The 17,630-nt window shown below is 46.4% G+C and overlaps 1 protein-coding gene across 2 annotated transcripts; it reads right to left on the bottom strand.

Annotated features, from left to right (window-relative positions):
- Positions 1 to 276: 276 nt before the first annotated feature.
- Positions 277 to 17,179, bottom strand: LOC142930452 (fructosamine-3-kinase-like). Of its 2 annotated transcripts, XR_012946386.1 has the most exons (4): positions 17,017 to 17,179; positions 6,515 to 6,606; positions 3,149 to 3,271; positions 277 to 2,340 (listed from the first exon to the last, which is right to left on the bottom strand). XR_012946386.1 is itself a non-coding variant. In XM_076072807.1 (3 exons), exons 1-3 carry the CDS (start codon positions 17,092 to 17,094, stop codon positions 2,179 to 2,181), a joined length of 363 nt encoding a protein of 120 aa, XP_075928922.1. In that variant the 5' UTR covers positions 17,095 to 17,154; the 3' UTR covers positions 277 to 2,178. The 2 variants fall into 2 exon arrangements, 1 of the variants encoding a protein (XP_075928922.1); XM_076072807.1 differs by lacking the exon at positions 6,515 to 6,606 and having other exon boundaries at positions 17,017 to 17,154.
- Positions 17,180 to 17,630: the final 451 nt, after the last annotated feature.

Consider the following 17,630-nt stretch of genomic DNA (forward strand, 5'->3'; position numbering starts at 1 on the left):
GCCAATTGTTGTGAGCGTCGCTCCTCTGCCCTCTGTTGTTAATGGAGGGAGACTGCACCCAACTGCCAAGTATCATCCTTCGCGAGCCTCTTCAAAACGCTCATCTTGACACCGCTGGAAGCAGCCATCGGCCTTGACCTCACCCCACAACAGTGCAAGTTTAACCGCTCAACATTAAAACACAACGATGGGTCGCTTGCACCAATCGCACAACATCACAGCGTTGACTCTCAGCTGTTGCTTGTGTAGAGGGGGTCAGATTGTCCAGACATTCGGTTGATACTAATAGGGTTTATTTGCCAGTATTGTAGATTATTTGAATTCCATTTGTTTGGGCGTCAGGGTGGTGCAGTGGACACGCCCGTGCATGGCATCTTCTGAAGGAGTGCCTGGCTTCGCTTTCCTAATTCTGGTCCCTTTCTCTGCATGGGTTTACTCCCATAGCAAAACAACAACAAAAACATACACTGTAACTGGTACTAGCCAAACATCTGGGATTGTTTTTGTTATGCTGCATTGCCCAAAATGGCATTTGGTGATAAAAAAATTTGGCAGGAATTGATGCACTAATGCAATTTGAACTCTTATATATTTTTATTTCATGACTTGCTTAGCGTTCATATTCTTGGTTCTTTCGGTAAAGTCACGTAAATAGAAAACAAGAAATAAAATTCAAATGAAATAAAAAAATAAGAAAATAAATAACCCCCAAAAAATCAATTGAAAATAATAAAAGCAAAAAACCCAGGACGTTTCAATCGCAACACAAGCGATCTTTATTTTATTGTTTTTGTTTGTTGTTTACGTGACTTTACCGAAAGAACCAAGAATATGATTTCCTGCAGTCACGAAAGTTTTAAGTCAAAATTTGCTTCGCATTCCTTTACTTTGCCCTCCCATCTGTTTGTACTGTTGTTTGTTGTTGTAACTTTCTGACTCGCCCTGACTGGACATATGTGAAAAAAAGAGCTTCATAGCTCATCAGATTCGTCCAGCCTAATTAAAGATTCTGATTCGGACATTAACTGACCCAGTTTTCGCGTGGAGATCACGGCCAGGATGTGGAACAAAGGGACCCCCGGTCACACTCACGTGGAATGCCTAGGGCATTGCACAGCATTTAAATGGACAAGTTTCGTGAGATTTAGTGGTGGCTTAGGGAAGGCCTTTATTCAACAATGTATATCATGGCCGATAAGAATTTTTATAGTCATACACCATAGCCCACGATTTCCTGCACCGTTCATTCACTTGAGGAGACTGCGCATGGTGGAGATGGATGACCCTCGGTATCCTGTCCCAAAGTGATTCCAGTGGTTCAGGTAGTGGAAGAGTTGCTAGCGCTTCTGGCTCTTGCCGAAGCCTTGTGACTTTGGGATGAGAGCGTGGTAGGATGAGTGAAGCGTGGAGCTAAAGCTCCTGGAACATCCTGTACCCAAACAACACCAAACATTCAAAATCTTACAATGCTGCTGTTCCAGCACGAACAACATAACAATGAACAACATTTTCACAAATTCAACGTAATGCAGAAAATTGAGTGGCTCGAGGTTAATTTCAATGTCAGAGCACCGACCCAATGCCATTGAGGTCCTCCGTTCAAAATTCAGTGAGCCATCTATCAACAAACGTTCCTGCGAATTGAGGGCAGGAATGCTGTGGTCTCAACTTGGTCACCAATGGCTGCACAGTAAACATCATGTCAAATGTGTTTTTGTTCACTGAAGCATATCCCAGCTCTGAGGGTTTGAATTCCATTTGACGTGTAATGAATTATCTTCAGCTTGGATTTCTGGTAAAGCACATCAGTGGCAACTTGTCTCTGAACCAGGGGTTCCTTGTTCGACAAACTGTGTTTTTGGAACATTCAAGCATCCTCAAGTGCCGTGGATAAGTAAGAGTTTTATCGTTCCACTATTGTTTTGTGCACCGTATCAGCTTTAACAGGATTTGCCCAAAAAGCCTTAGCAAGGAAGGATGAATCTTTGTAAGTTAGCAAATAGAGAGGGTGGAGACCTCAGCATGTAGACATCTCAACCACAACTCTACCTGGTCTCTGTTATTTATTTAATGAGCCAGCCCTTGCCACACTGAGGTTATACGAATGAACCTTGCATGCCACAGACAGGGCAGTGAACGGCAGTTGCTGCTATTGTTTTGGTTGTTTGTAGTTTTTTCTTACCCAGCGATGGCAAGCTCGTACTCCGAGTGCCCATAGAAGGAGGCTGGGTCAAAGATGACGGGCCCTTCATTTATCTCTGCAGCGTTCCCAGTCCATAGGTCACCGTGGAGCAGTGCCGGAACCACCTCTACGTCCCGGAAAAAATCCCCCAACCGAAGCTGCACACCACGCAAAAAACAACACCATTTTATTCATAATAACATTTTTTTCGAGTTAGATCGCATAAATTTACATGCGTCGTACACCCACTCCAATTGCCATTAGGCAATTGCCAGAAGTCAGAACGCTTCTGGCAATTGCTTGATGATGCTGGTTGTAATCACCAGCTAAAGGTCGTACTCGTTTGAAAATGTTCTGCGTTTCCTCTCTAACACACCAGAGTGCCGAGCAATAACATAAATGGCACGTTCTGTTCATGTCAGAAACATTACTAATGGGCTGTGTTGGGTGGATGTGGGTGTACGACGCATTTACACTTACGCGATCTAAGCCAAAAAAAACTTTATCATGAATAATATTGGTCGCGAAAGCCTGCGTGTGAAACACCACTTTACCTTTGTGCACATGATGAACTACACTGCTGCATGTATTAACTCTTTCCTGCTCCGAGATGACTGCAAGTTGCGGGGTGCATCCCATTCACCGCTGAATCTCGTGTACGTCATCGGAACGTAATAGGAAGTAAATATTAAATAACTTTATCGGTACCGAGGATCCCACAAGGCCGTGCGGGAAGGTGTGTAGCACAGTTTGGTACCAGCTATAATAGAGTGCTGTCCTGTCGCTACGGTGCTCTGTGGCGTGTACAATGTCTTTAAAAACAACGGCGCTATGCCTCTCTAAATAAAATTACAGCTGAACCGCTTGCGCGTTCCGAGATTCGGTGGTGAACGAGACCCATTCTGAAATGAGCAGTCGTCTCGGAACGGTAAAGGGTTAAGGGCGAGAGTGAAACGGCTTACGAACCTGAAGCCGAGACCAGAGCTCGCGGGTTTCCCGTTCACCGTAGTCCTTCTCTATCATGTCCAGCTGAAGCTGCAGTCGCTGCCGTGAGAAGAACGTCACCCAGTCCTCCTGCCACTCATTCAGCTGGTGGCATAAATATAGTTTTATTACAGACATTTAAAAACATAAGCAAATAATACCTACTTTATTTGGCCAATCCTTGACCTAAAACAGTGATATTCACTCATTTTCGGAGGGGGGCCACTTTCGCGAATAAGACATTATCAGTGAAAGAGCCATCTCACATTTGAAACCATTGGGGGGTTTGACAGCATGATGGGGTGTTTTCACTTGTGTGTATTGTCGGGGACTGCACGTCAGGGGTCGCAGTAAAAAGGACACCAGGGACTGCCACCGGCCCGCGGGCCTTGCAATGAAGAACACGGACTTAAGATGTCACCCAGAAACGTTGAATTTTACGTACAAATGGCTGGGTAATTCTTAAGACATAATTCGACACTCATGTTATGTACCGATTATCATGCTGTAGTCTTTGAACATCTCATTTTAGCCACCAATTGATATCCTCATAAAAAATTACAACAGCATTGATCCTAACGATAGGTTCTGCGCTTAATTCCTGCACCTCCGCTTAGCACGGTTGGCTATGTACGGTGGAAAGGAAGTTCAACATACATTCATACAAGTCTGTCATACCCGGCTGAGTGTAATTGGTAATTAGCGAAAACATAACTGATTATGTGAACACTGGTTATGCAAGATCGATCTCTCAGGGAACTTGAGTGACATCTGGTGATGTCAGTTGTAACTGTTTGCCCTGTTATCAATGGTACAACTGTGTGCAATGGAAGAAAATATATGCATTCTTTAATCAAATATATTGTTTTATAAATTTGTGTACTTATGCAAGATAAAATGTAAGTCAATCTAGTTCTTCTTAAAATGTAACCTTAAACCAATGTTACCATCATCAGTGGTTAATAGACTATTACACAAAGGACTCTCATATTTCTACGATGTAATACTAATTAGACTGACATCTGAACAACAGCTGATTTCACCGCTCCATGATAAAACTAATTTAATCAAGTAAACATTATTGCCGTTAAATTTTGATTTAAAGCTTTCGTGACTGCAGTAATTCATATTCTTAGTTTTTTCGGTAAAGTCACGTTGAAGAGAAACAACAAAATAACATGACTTTACCGAAAAAACTAAGAATATTATTGCCGTTCCTATAAAACTTTGGTCACCCAGGCTGTCCTTCAACAAAAGGGTATATTAAATCTATAATATAGTTTTTTCTGGGTTAGATCGCATAAAAATAAATGAGCCGTTAAACCTAGCACCACCTAACAGCCAATTAGTAAGGTTGTCACGTAAACGGAACATGCCAATCCGCTACTAGTACAGTAAACCGAAGTGTTGGAGGGAAAATCCACAACATTTACAATCTGAGTATGACGTTTCGCCAGTAATAACAACTATCATCATTAGGTGGACAGCCAAATTCGTAGAGAAATCCTCCTGTTTCATTCCTTGGAGGGATAGATGTGATGATGTCACTTGTGAGCCCTTCACGAATTGGAATGTTCTGTTTATGTGACAAACCTTACGAATTGGCTGTGTCGGTGGTGGCGGGTTTAACGACAAATTTATATTTCAACAATCTAACCCAAAAAAAAAACGATATTATGGATGATATTGGCCGCGAAAGCCTACGTGTTAAACGGGTATATTAAAATTTAAATGGGCTACAACCAGTTTCATGACTTTAAAGCGGAGATCACATGTGGAATGTAACCACAGCATATAGCCGTATGAAACCCACATACTCTACATCCTCCTGCCCAGAGTCCATACCTGTTGGGAGAAATTCAAGACTGAAATTTTTATCAAAATCTGTAAAGCACATGAGAATCTTAATTTAGCAGTGTCAAACTGACTGGGACCCCTGTCGTGACGGAGCAGCTGAACATTGCACAAAATCATCAACGCATATACAGATATATACCAAGGGTGACCAACTTTCCTGACCCTACCAGCAGCATACCATAATCTTCAGATGGCCGCGGGAGCCACAAGAGATAAAGATTAGCCATACAGAATTTGACTCGTGTCGACTGGCTGTGGAATTTTGAGTTTAGAAATCTGAGTGCCCTGAGAGTACTCATGGCCTGCCTCCGATACCAGATTGTTCTCACTTCATATAAAGTTAAATTGAAGAGTTACAAATTAGCAGCGCCTCTGCAGAGCCACACTTGAACTGCCCAGGAGCCACATGCAGATGCCGAGCAATGGTCTGGCCAACCATGGTATTTTCTGTACATTACAGACTTGTAAATCTGGCGTATATAAAAAAATTAGCTGGAAACATTTATTTTAGCATTTACTGTATTGCCCTTTAATGAATGAATAGCAAAACTACATGAACTCTCTCCTAAAGCCTTCTTTTGGCTAGCAGACCTTGACATTTATCTCCTGAACATATTGCGATTATATTCTTGGTTCTTTTGGCAAAGTCACGTAGAAGGGAAATAATACAAATAAAACATAATATAATAAAATTCTCACGACATTTCGGCCACAACGCAAGCAGCCGTCCTCAGGTGAAGAAACAGAGCTGTCGGAAAGACAGCGTCTTAATGAACACTGGGCAGTGAACACTGGGCAGTGTTCATTAAGACGCTGTCTTTCCAACAGCTCTGTTTCTTCACCTGAGGACGGCTGCTTGCGTTGTGGCCGAAACTTCGTGAAAATTTTATTATATGTTTTATTTGTATTATTTTATTATTTCCTTTCCACGTGACTTTACCGAAAGAACCAAGAATATGAATCCCTGCAGTCATGAAAGCTTTAAATCGAAAAAAATTGCGATTAGCAAAAATATAAAGGGACGCAATGTTGAATGCTCTAAGTCTCCTTTGCAGAAGAGTTTGCCCTGATGGACTTAAATACAGATACTTTTAATAGCCATAATTCATATATTACCCAACATAATTCATATTCTGAAAAGTACATTGCACACACATGAACAATACAGTTCCCTTCATCACAAAGATGGCTAAAACAAAGAGATGAATGTGATTAGGTGTGGAAAATCATGACCGCTGGCTGGCTGGTTGTGTTCATGTATGAAATAATGACAGCATGTGTCTATCTCATTCACCAGCTCAATCGCTTGATTTTTACGATTAATAAACAGCTGTATGAAATGTGTGTTTGTTTACACATATTCATTAGATCCGATTAGCATGCCTACTCTCAGTGCGAAGGAATGTCAACATAATACATAGTTGACATGATGCTAGGGTTGGATCAGTGGGCCTAGTTTTACACATGTTTTACATTTTCATGATTCAATACCGATAGTTTTCTCTTCCTTGTGAAGCCTCTCTCCAATCTTCCTGTTGTGAAGGTGCATTTCAGCCAGATGCTGCCCCAACAAGCCTGAGCCCCTGTCAGAGTGTACAACACAATAGACCTGTCAAAGAAAACATTAACTTTATCATGTCAACAAACCCCAAGTAATAATTCATATGCAACCTAAACTACATCATATTTGTCCAGGTGGTCTGTGGCTGAGAACCTCGCTGGAAAATACGAATATATCAGTTCACATTCTGGTTTGGGTGACTCAAAACAATATTCTTCTGGGGTTTATACAATGTGTGTTACTTCCTGGGAAGTCAATCCTATGTAGACTATAAATGAAACCATTTTTTATTTTACAAGAGCTATTTTTCAGAACCGACCTGGCCACAAATGATAGCCTAACGAAGTAGCTTATCACATGGAAATTTATAGCAGCCAAATGCTCAAAATACTCATGTTTCTAAATGTGCAGGGAAAAACTGGAGAAACTGGAGAAAAACCTGCACGACCACGGGGAAAACATGCAAACTTCAAATATACAGCAGGCGTCAAGGTCGGGATCGAACCTACGAAGTTCAATATACCAGGCGAGGTAGTTAACATCTCCTAGCCACCATGGCGCCCCATTCTCTGACTTATCCACCCACCCACCTACTCGTAAAGCCACCCACCCACTCACTCACCCTGCCACGTACTGAATCTCTAAACCAACAACTCAACCACCCACCCACTCACTCACCCTGCCACGTACTGAATTTCTAAACCAACAACTCAACCACCCACCCACTCATCCAACCTCTCACTTACTAAACCAGCCACTCACCAACCCACCGACCCACTCATCCACCTATTCACTTAAAATAGTTCAACTACAATTGAATTATTTTAAATTCACCAGGTAAGGCCCACTGAGCTATACAGATCCTTGTCGGAAACGACGTGGCAAACAAATGATAGCTCAAAGAAGTGGCTTATCACGTGGACATTTATAGCAGCCAAAGCCTCTAAATGTATATTTCTAAATATGCATGAAAAACTCGGAGGTCCCAGAGAAAAATCCATGCAACCACAGGGAGAACATGCAAACTCCAAATATACAGGCGTCACGATCGGGATCGAACCCACGATGTCCTATACAAATGGCGAGGGAGTTAACATTCCGCTACCCTGGCGCTCCACTCTGACTCAGCCTCCCACCCACCCACTCAAACACCCAGCCAAGCACTCATGAACCCAATCACCCTGGCACCCACTCAATCGCGAAACCCACTCACTCATCAACACACCCAGCCACTCACTTAAGCACTTACCTACGAACCCACCTGCATACCCCCCACTCACTAACTCAACGACCCACTTCACTCAACACTCCACTAACCCACCCACTCACCTATTCACGCCCCAAATCACACACTGACCCATCCACCCACTTAATCTATAACTCACGCACTCACCCACCCACATGCTCACCAGCCACTTATCTACTCACCCACCCACTCATCCTGCCACCTACTCAACCTCTAACCCACCCACGCACCGAACTACCCACCTACCCAATCACCCATCCAATAAACTACAACTAAACTATTTTGTCATTTACCAGGTAAGCCCCACAGAGCTATATAAACCATTTTAGAAGTGATCTGGTTACAACTGATACGTGAACGAAGTGGCTGATCACGCTGACATTCATTGCAGCCAAATCTTCTAAACAAATCTTGACTCTAAATGCGGAGGGATAAATCTGGAGGACCGGGAGAAAGATCCACGAGGACACAGGCAAAAACATTAAAACTCATAATATACAGGCAGCAGGGTCAGAATCGAATACACGATTTCCTGTATACTCAGTGAGGTAGTTAATATCTCACCATAGTGGCACCCCGCTCTCTGACCCACTCACCCAATTACACACTAACTCACCCACTCAACCTCCCACATTAACTTACCCACCCACCAGTCACTCCCCCATTCACCCAACCACCCCCTCACTCACCCAACCACGCACCAACTCACCTACCCACTAACTCACCCACCCATCTTCTCCCGCACTCAGCCAGCCACCCGCTCAATCACGTGCCGACTAACTTACTCACACACTCACCGACCAATACACCCATTCACCCACTCACTTACCCACCCACAATCTCACTACCCAAGCCAACCACCCAGCCCCTCACTCACCCACTTATTCAATCACTCACTACCCCACACACTCACCCAACCACTTGCTCACCTACCCATACGCTAACCCAACCACTCACTCACCGACTCACCCACCCACTAACTCATCAAAATTAATTCTCAACCACTCACCCAACCACCCACGCAATCTCATACCCACTAACTCACTCACCTACCCATTTATGCACTCACGCACCCACTTACTCACTCACTCACTCACGCACCCACCAACCAACCCACCTACCCATCTCTTCACTCACTCACCCATCCACACAGTCAATCACTCACCTACATACCTACCCACTAATACTCACCCACTCATCCAACAACGAACTCACCAACCCACCCGCCGACTCACTCACTCAGGTACTAACCCACTCAACTTCTAACCCACACACTAACCAACTAACCACCTACCCACACACTCACTCACTCACCCACACACTCACTCACTCATCCACCCACCCAAACATCCACTCACCCACCCACTAATTCACCCACCCACTCACTCCCTCATCCATCCACTCACCTACTCGCCCATCCACTCACTTACTCAATGAGCCACTCACCTTCTCACCCAGTACTTACACATCAACTGACCCTGCCACCCACTCAATTTCTAACCCACCCACTAACCCAACCAGCTGCCCACTCCCTCAGCCACTCACCTACTTACCCACCCCACTTACACATCCACTTACCCTGCAATCCACTCAATTTCTAATCCCCCACTCACCCAACCACCCGCCCACTCATCTACTCACCCATTACCACGGAATTATTCACCCACCCATCAGTCAACCACCCAATAATTCAACCACTCACAAACTAAATCACCTATTAATTAAACCACCCACTACCTCAACCACCACTAACTTAACCACCGAGCCACTCACCCACTCAGCAAGCCACCCACTACTATATCTCTAACCCAATATCTCACTCACCCACCGCCCACTCACCTACACACGTATGCACTCACTCACACACCGCTCACTTACCTACACACTAAATGATGTTTATTTTACCAGGTGAGGCCCAATGAGCTACATAGCTCGTTTTCAAAACAACCTTCACCACAAATAAACCGACCATTAAAATTATAGACTGATCATTTCTTTGTCAGTGGGCAAACGTACAAAATCAGCAGAGGATCAAATACTTTTTTCCCTCACTGTAAATTGCGGGGGTCACAAAAATATCTCCAAAATCCTGAATAAACACAAGATCCAGGTCCGATTCAACACAGTACAAAAAATCCGTGATATGGTTCCATCTGTAAAGGATGTGGTTCCAGACATACAGTACCCGGGCGTTTACAAACTAAAGTGCCTCTGTGGTAGCAGCTACATTGAAGAAACCATGCGACATATATGGGACCCCATCCGCGAACATAAAGCAGACTTGAAACACGGTAGGACGAACTCCTCTGCCGTGGCAGATCACTGTTATAATTCAGTGGGCTCACATGACATTGACTTCTCCAAGACGGAGGTTCTTTGCAAGCCAACCGGCTACCATGAGAGATTCGTTCATGAGGCCATCCACATATACAAGCACAGAGACAATTTCAACCGAGAAGATGGATTCTGGCTTAGTAACCATTGGAAAGATGTTTTAAACCATTTCGGTTCTTAATTGATTGTATTTTATGGTGATTTTCAGACCGCAGCCCTTTCGCTGGCACTGCCTCTTAATACTTCTCACACCACGGTCAATGGTATGGTTTACAACATGTAGTATAATAATTAATAGTATAACATTGTAATGTTTAACATAACTCATAAGGCAATATATAGCATCGTAATTGCACAATGAATATACATCAGTGTGGTATATAGTTGGGTTCATAAAATAAGACATAGTGTAATATCACAAGTCTAATAGTTTATAATCTAAAGTATAGGGTAGTGTAAAGTAACGCATTGTATAATTCAAAAGTGGAATTTGTCTATGATATGATGTTATACCATGTAGTTTAGATTGGAAGGTATACTATTGTATTATATAGTAGTCCAGTTTACAGCATAGTCATAAGGCAACTCAGGACACAACAGCGCACCTTGGCTGTTGCACTTGCCCCTTTTCTTGTTTCCTCTCTGCCTGTGTTCCCAGCGCCCTCCCTCCGCCTCTCCGGAGGTGATGCAGGTAACATGCAAATTCATATTTTAACTCCGCCCACACAGCTTAATAGACGCGGTCCTTGCATGTCAGCGTTCATTCAAGCTCTGTCTTCCGGACAGACCTGTCTCTTCACTTGAAGAAGGCCACTTGTGTTGTGGCCAAAACGTCGTGAGAATTTTATTGTCTTATTTTATTTTATTATTTTATTCCCATTCTACGTGACTTTACCGAAAGAACCAAGAAGATGAATCCTTGCAGTCATGAAAGCTTTAAACTGAAATTTACTTTTTATTTCACCAGGCAAGGCCCATTAAGCTATATAGATCCTTTTCAGAATAGACCTGGCTACAAATGATAGATATACGAGTGGCTTATCACAGATACATTTATTGCAGCCAAATCCTCTAAACGCGTGTTGCTTCTAAATGCAGAGGGAAAAACCTGAGGTTCTAGAACAAAATCCAGGCGACCACGGGTGAGAACTTGCAAACTCCAAATATACAGGCGACAGGGTCGGGATCGAATCTACCACCTCCTGTATACTAGGCAAAATAGTGAACATCTCACCACCTTGGCGCCTCACTCTCTGACTCAACCATCCACTCACTTACACGCTAACTTACCCACTCAACTTCCCATGTTAAATTACCCACCCAGCCGTCACTCACCCATTCACTCACTCACCCAACCCGTCACTCACCCCTCCGCTTACCCACCCACTCACTCATTAACGTGCCCACCTATCTTCCCAACCACTCACCCAGCATCCCACTCAATCTCATACCAAACTAATCTACACACACCCACTCACTTATGCACTCGCCCAACCACCCACTTACTCCCTCATGCACTCACCAACCCACCCACCCATCTGCTCACTCACACACCCACCCCATCAATCACCCACCCACTAACTAACACCCACACACTCACCTACTCACCCACTCACCGACCCAGCACTCACTCACCGAGCCACTCAATTGCTAACCCACCCACTTACCCACCCGCCTGCCCACTCACTCACCCACCCACCTGCCCACTCACTCACCCAGTCACTAACGCACTCACTCAATGTATAACCCACCCACTACCCACCTAACCTCCCTCCCACACACTCATTCACCCAACCACATACCCACCCACACTCACCCATACACTCACCTACTCGCCCAGCTGCTCAATAATTTACCGAGCCACTCACCTAATTACCCAGCCACGCACCTACTCACTCACCCACTTACACATCCACTCACCCTGCCACCCACTCCATTTCTAACCCACACACTCACCCAACCACCTCCCACTCCCTCAGCCACTCACCGACTCACCAAATCACCCACTACCCAAATAACTAATCATCCACCCACCCATCACTCAACCAAACAATAATAAAGCCACCCAATAATTAAACCACCCATTAACTCAACCACCCACTAACTCAACCAGGTTTATTTTACCAGGTCAGGCCCACCGAGCTATAAATATCGTTTTCAGAAGCACCATCGCCAAAAATTATAGCTCAAAAAAGTGGCTTATCATGTATACATTTATAGCAACCAACTCCTCTAAATACATGTTTCTAAATGTGGAGGGAAATATACAGGCATTAGGGTCAGGATCGAACCCACAACCTTCTGTATACGAGGCAAGGTAGTTAACATATCGCCACTGTGGCCCCCCACTATATGACTCTCCCACCCACTAACCCACACAGTCACCCACTCACTTAAACACCCACCGTCACATGCATCCAGGCACTGACTCACCCAGCCACTCAGTACCCATAAACCCACCCAGGCACTCACCCATGCACTTGCCCACTCATCCACCCACCCAATGATCCACACACTAAACTAAATTTTGAATATTTTTTTTTATATTTTACCAGGTCAGGCCCACAGCAAAATAGATATTTTTCAGAAGCCACGTGACGACAAATAACAGTTCAATGAAGTGGCTTTTCACGTAGAACGTTATAGCAGTCACATTCTATAAATGCATGTTTCTAAATACGGAGGGACAACCCGGAGAACCCGGAGAAAATTCCACCTGACCATGGGGAGAAGATGCAAACTCCAAATGTATACAGGCTTTAGGGTTGGGGGGAACCTACGAACTCCAATATACCGGGCGAGGGAGTTAACATCTCGCCACTGTGGCGCCTCATTATCTGACTCACCCACCAACTCAACTACTAAAGCCACCCACACACTCACTCACCCACTCACAAACCCACTCACTCACTAACCCACTGACTCATCAACACACCAAGCCACTCACTCAAGAACTTATCTATGCACCCACCTACACACCCACTCACTCTAAATATACAGACATCAGGGTCGGGATCGAACCCATGACCTAGTTTATAAAAGACGAGGCAGTTAACAACTCGCCACCATGGCACTCCACTCTCTGGCTCAGCCACCTACTCACCCACCCACTCACAAACCCACCCACTGGATCTCAAACACACTCACTCACTCACCAATTTACCCACCCACTCACCCTGACACCCACTCAATCTCCAACTGACCCACCCATGCACTCAAAATCCCACCTACCCACTCAACCATCCAATAAACTGAAACTAAACAATTTTTTTTATTTTACCAGGTAAGGCCCACAGAGGTATATCAAGTGACCTGGTTACAAATAATAGGTCGACGAAGTGGCTTATCACGTAAACATTTATTGCATTCAAATCCTTTAAACGCATGTTGATTTGAAATGCAGAGGGAAAACCCGGCTATTCTAATGCACACAATGGACCGGAAGGACAAGCGCAAAGGGTTCGCATAATGCGCATGCATAATGTACGTTGACTCATTAATCTCCCCCCCCCTCCCCACTTTGCATCAAGAGCGCCAAAGTGTGGTCACCACATCTATGCCTCTTTATAAGGAACGAAACAGACTAACTTCTCCACAAATCTGGCTGTCGCCTGATGAACCTATTGTAATTACTGGCGAAAAGTTGTACTCAGATTGTAAATGTTGTGGCTTGACTCTCCAACACAACGGTGTGCTGTACTAGTTACAGATTGGAATGTTCTGATTACGTGACAACCCTTACTAGTTGGCTGTGTCGGGTGGTGGTGGGTTTTAACGACACATTTATATATTTACGCGATCTAACCCAAAAAAAAACCTCTATTATGGATAATATTGGTCGCGAAAGCCTACGTGTAAAACAAACCCCAAGGAATCAAAAAAATCGACGCGACCACGGAAGAAGATGAAAACTCCAAATATACAGGCTTCAGGGTCGGGATCGAATTGATTACATCTTGTATTCTGGGCGAGGGAGTTAACATCTCGCCACTGCGGCGCCTCATTATCTGACTCACCCACCCGCTCAACTACTAAAGCCACCCACACACTCACTCACCCACTCACAAACCCACTCACCCTGCCACCCACCCACTCATACAAATCGGGCATCAATACCGTTCGTTTGAATGATCTGTGAAACGCAGAATATTGCAGATAAAATCGGACATTTTGAGCTTGCTGCCGGATCGATTGAGTGGAATCAATACAATTAGTCTCGATTCACGATCAACAAAGACCATATATAGGAAAATCTCTGATCGGTGATTTTGATTGCATCATATTGCAGCGCCCCTTTGATGATGTTATAAAGCACTTGCCCCAACAGTCTGTTAAAGGCTACACGGGGGATCTTTGTGTGCGAGTAGCTCACAGATCCTTGAGAGATCTGGACACTGTCCGATCATCAGCGAGCTCCTCCGGCAGGCAAGACTGAGTTGGCTGTTGTCTGTGCATTAAGAGGTGTTAAATATCCCACGCAGAGGAGTCTGCTTACAGGACAGATAAAAGGTTCTTCACGTACCGTGCCCCGTGTCACCTGAACGTTAAATGGGGCCCCGGTAATTGAGTGTCCACCGCTGAATCATCTTTCACCATCACCACTCGTCCATGAAGGCCAATGCGACGAGGCCATAGATAGACGGCGCGTTATAACGGAGGGGGGGGGGACCAGGAGAAACGTCGTACTACGTGACATCACAACACCCTGCACACAACCGTAGTGGCAGATTAGGGTGCGCATCGTTAACGAATATGTGGTTTAAGTGGTTGAGAGTAGATGGGCGGGCACGCCATGGGCTGGAGTGGAGGTGGACTGATGCGGTACGGGAGAATGTGGAGCTGAGTGGGCTTTGCCGACGACTGGTACCAGCGGTGTCGGGATCGGCCTCTGCAAGGGAGGCTCGTGAAGGACGCTTCTACTGGGCAGTTGGAGACAGTCGCCCTCCACCAACAACAGAGGAGTGACGCTCACAACAACGCGCGGAACACCGGATGATGAATATGCAGCAATTTGGCACAGTACAGGGAACAGGTGGTGCATCTGCCAGTCATCTCAGTCAGCCAACCCATGGCACCTGGGTCTGTTCCAGGACCTCCGGTCAGCGAGCCTTCGACACTTCACGTGGCTTCAAAGTGCACCTGGCCTGGCACAGGCGCCGTGGTGACGTCACTGTCACTTATTGGCGAATGGCAACGGTCGATAAGGCGGCGGTGGTTGTGAGAAATGCCATTTGGGGGGGGGGGGGGGGGGGGCGCCAAACCTGACCAGCTGTAAACCTCACGTCGCCTCGCAGCCACACAGTGGCAACAGGGAGTTCTGGATGGGTGCAAGGGGTTGGTAATCCCCCTCCACCTTCAACTAAATAACCACACACGCGAGCCCTTGGGTCTCTCTGTGAGTCGATGGATCTGTGTGTGGTGAGTCTATGGGTTTCTGTGAGAGTCCGTGGGTCTCTGTGTGGTGAGTTTATGTGTCTCTGTTTTATGAGTCTATAGGGCTCTGTGCGAGTCTGTTTGATTCGGTGGTTCTCTGTGTGATGAGTCTATGCGTTTTTGTATGACTCTATGGGTCTCTATGTGGTGATTCTATGGGTCTGTTTGGTGAGTCTATGGGTCTCTGTGGTGAGTCTATGGGTCTCTGTGTGAGTATGGGTACGATTGAGTCTATGGGTATCTGTCTGGTGAGTCTATGTCTCTGTTTGGTGAGTCTATAGGGCTCTGTGAGAGTCTGTGGATCTGTTTGAGTCTGTGGTTCTCTGTCTGATGAGTCTATGGTTCTCTGTGCAAGTCTGAGGGTATGTGCGTGGTGAGTGTATAGGTCTATGTGTGATGACTCTATGGGTCTCTAAGTGATGGATATCTGTGGTGCACATTTCCTGGCACAAGCGCCGTGGTGTCGTCACCACCACTAAGTGGAGAATGCTCCTACCCCTGCTCCTGCTTGTTTTTGTGCTCGGGAAGGAGAGAGAAACTAGACTAAGGTCCACTGAGCTAAACATCTCTTCTTCAGGAGCGACTTGGCACCAATGATAGCTCAACGAAGTGGCTCATCATCACAGTCACTAAAGTTTTAAGTCAAAACTTTAAACGAATGTTTCTAAATGTGGAGGGAAAAACCGGAGGACCCGGAGAAAAAGTCCACACGACCACGGGGAGAGACAGAGACACGCAAACTCCAAATATACAGCAGGCATCAGGGTCGGGGTCGAACCCACAACCTCCTGTACACCAGGCGAGGTAGTTAGGGGGGAAAGCAGAGACAGCGAGAGGGAGGAGAATTAGTCAAACTCACACTCAGTATTACTAACTAACCATGATACACTCACCATGATACTTACCATCATACTCACGCATTCACCATCATACTCACACACAAGCCCACACACATCAACAGTCGCCATTCACCACTACGTGGCGGTGATGTTCCCACAATAACTCAGGTGCCAAGGTTTGACGGCTGTGCCAGGCTAAGTTCAGGAGGAGGTCACGGGCCAGACTCAGGTGCCATGGGTTGACTGCTCTGCCTGGCTAGGTACAAGAGGAGGGCTAGACCCTGGTGCTATAGGTTAACTCGTGTGCCACCACCTGCACAACCACCACAATAACAACCACACAACAATAACCACGACCAACAACTGTAACCACAACTATAATTTAACCACAATTATAATTCCCATCAGCCACACGGCCCTCTGGGAGTGCCTCTCAACAGCAGCAGCAGGGCCGAGCTCTGCTTGAAGCAGCGCCGTGAACTCAGCAGAACGTGACGGCTGTGGGCCAGGCGCCTCCTCTGTCTCCCCCCACCGCCGCCGACGCCACTGCTGATGTGGACACACCGCGCGAGGTTCTCACCTTCAGGCTGAGTCGACGTAGAGGGGGCCCAGCGAGCCGCCGCTTCAGAAGCTTTCGCGAGCCACTTACGGTGGCCATGAGCGGGAAACCAAATCAGCCGCTCGCCACCCACAATCCACAGCGCGCGCCGCCTCCACTCGGCCCCGGCCTAAGCGGAAGTAGCAGCGGGGGAGGGGGGCGGGGCATGGGGGGCGGGTCACGAGGGGGAGGGCAGGGGGGGCAAGGGGGGGCATAGAGGGGGTTCGTTAGGTGGAGAAAAAGGGGGGGCATGGGGGGTTGTGAGGGGGCATGGGGGGTTGCGAATGTGGAGGGGCGGGGGGGGGAAGGGGGGTCACGAGGAGTGGCAGGGGGGGCAGGGGGGTAGTGAGGGGGAGGGAAATGGCGGACCATGGGGCGTGGTCGCGAGGGGGGGGGGCAGGGGGGGAGGAGCTCAGGTGTGAGGGGGAGGAGCTCATGGCTCTGACGTCACGGGGGGCGTGGTTACCTTGGACCACCCCCGCGTCTCGCGCCACGTGCTTCCCACTGGCAGTTTGGCCGTTAGAGAGACGCGGACCGACCCCAGAGCAGGAGTGGAACCGAGCTGTGGGTGAGTGGTGGCGGTGGTGGTGTGAGTC

Source organism: Petromyzon marinus, chromosome 39, assembly GCF_048934315.1.
Source record: "Petromyzon marinus isolate PM22_M1 ecotype Great Lakes invasive population chromosome 39, UKy_Petmar_22M1.pri1.0, whole genome shotgun sequence".
NCBI classification, from domain to species: domain Eukaryota; kingdom Metazoa; phylum Chordata; class Hyperoartia; order Petromyzontiformes; family Petromyzontidae; genus Petromyzon; species Petromyzon marinus.

What these genes read in the sequence shown, in the direction of transcription:
- LOC142930452 (XM_076072807.1), bottom strand. Translation starts at nt 17,094, where the DNA reads ATGGCCACCGTAAGTGGCTCGCGAAAGCTTCTGAAGCGGCGGCTCGCT. An exon ending in TACGTCGACTCAGCCTGAAG is followed by an intron (nt 3,272 to 17,016) that starts GTGAGAACCTCG and finishes TTATGCCACCAG; the next exon opens with CTGAATGAGTGGCAGGAGGA. An exon ending in AGCTCTGGTCTCGGCTTCAG is followed by an intron (nt 2,341 to 3,148) that starts GTTCGTAAGCCG and finishes CGTGGTGTGCAG; the next exon opens with CTTCGGTTGGGGGATTTTTT.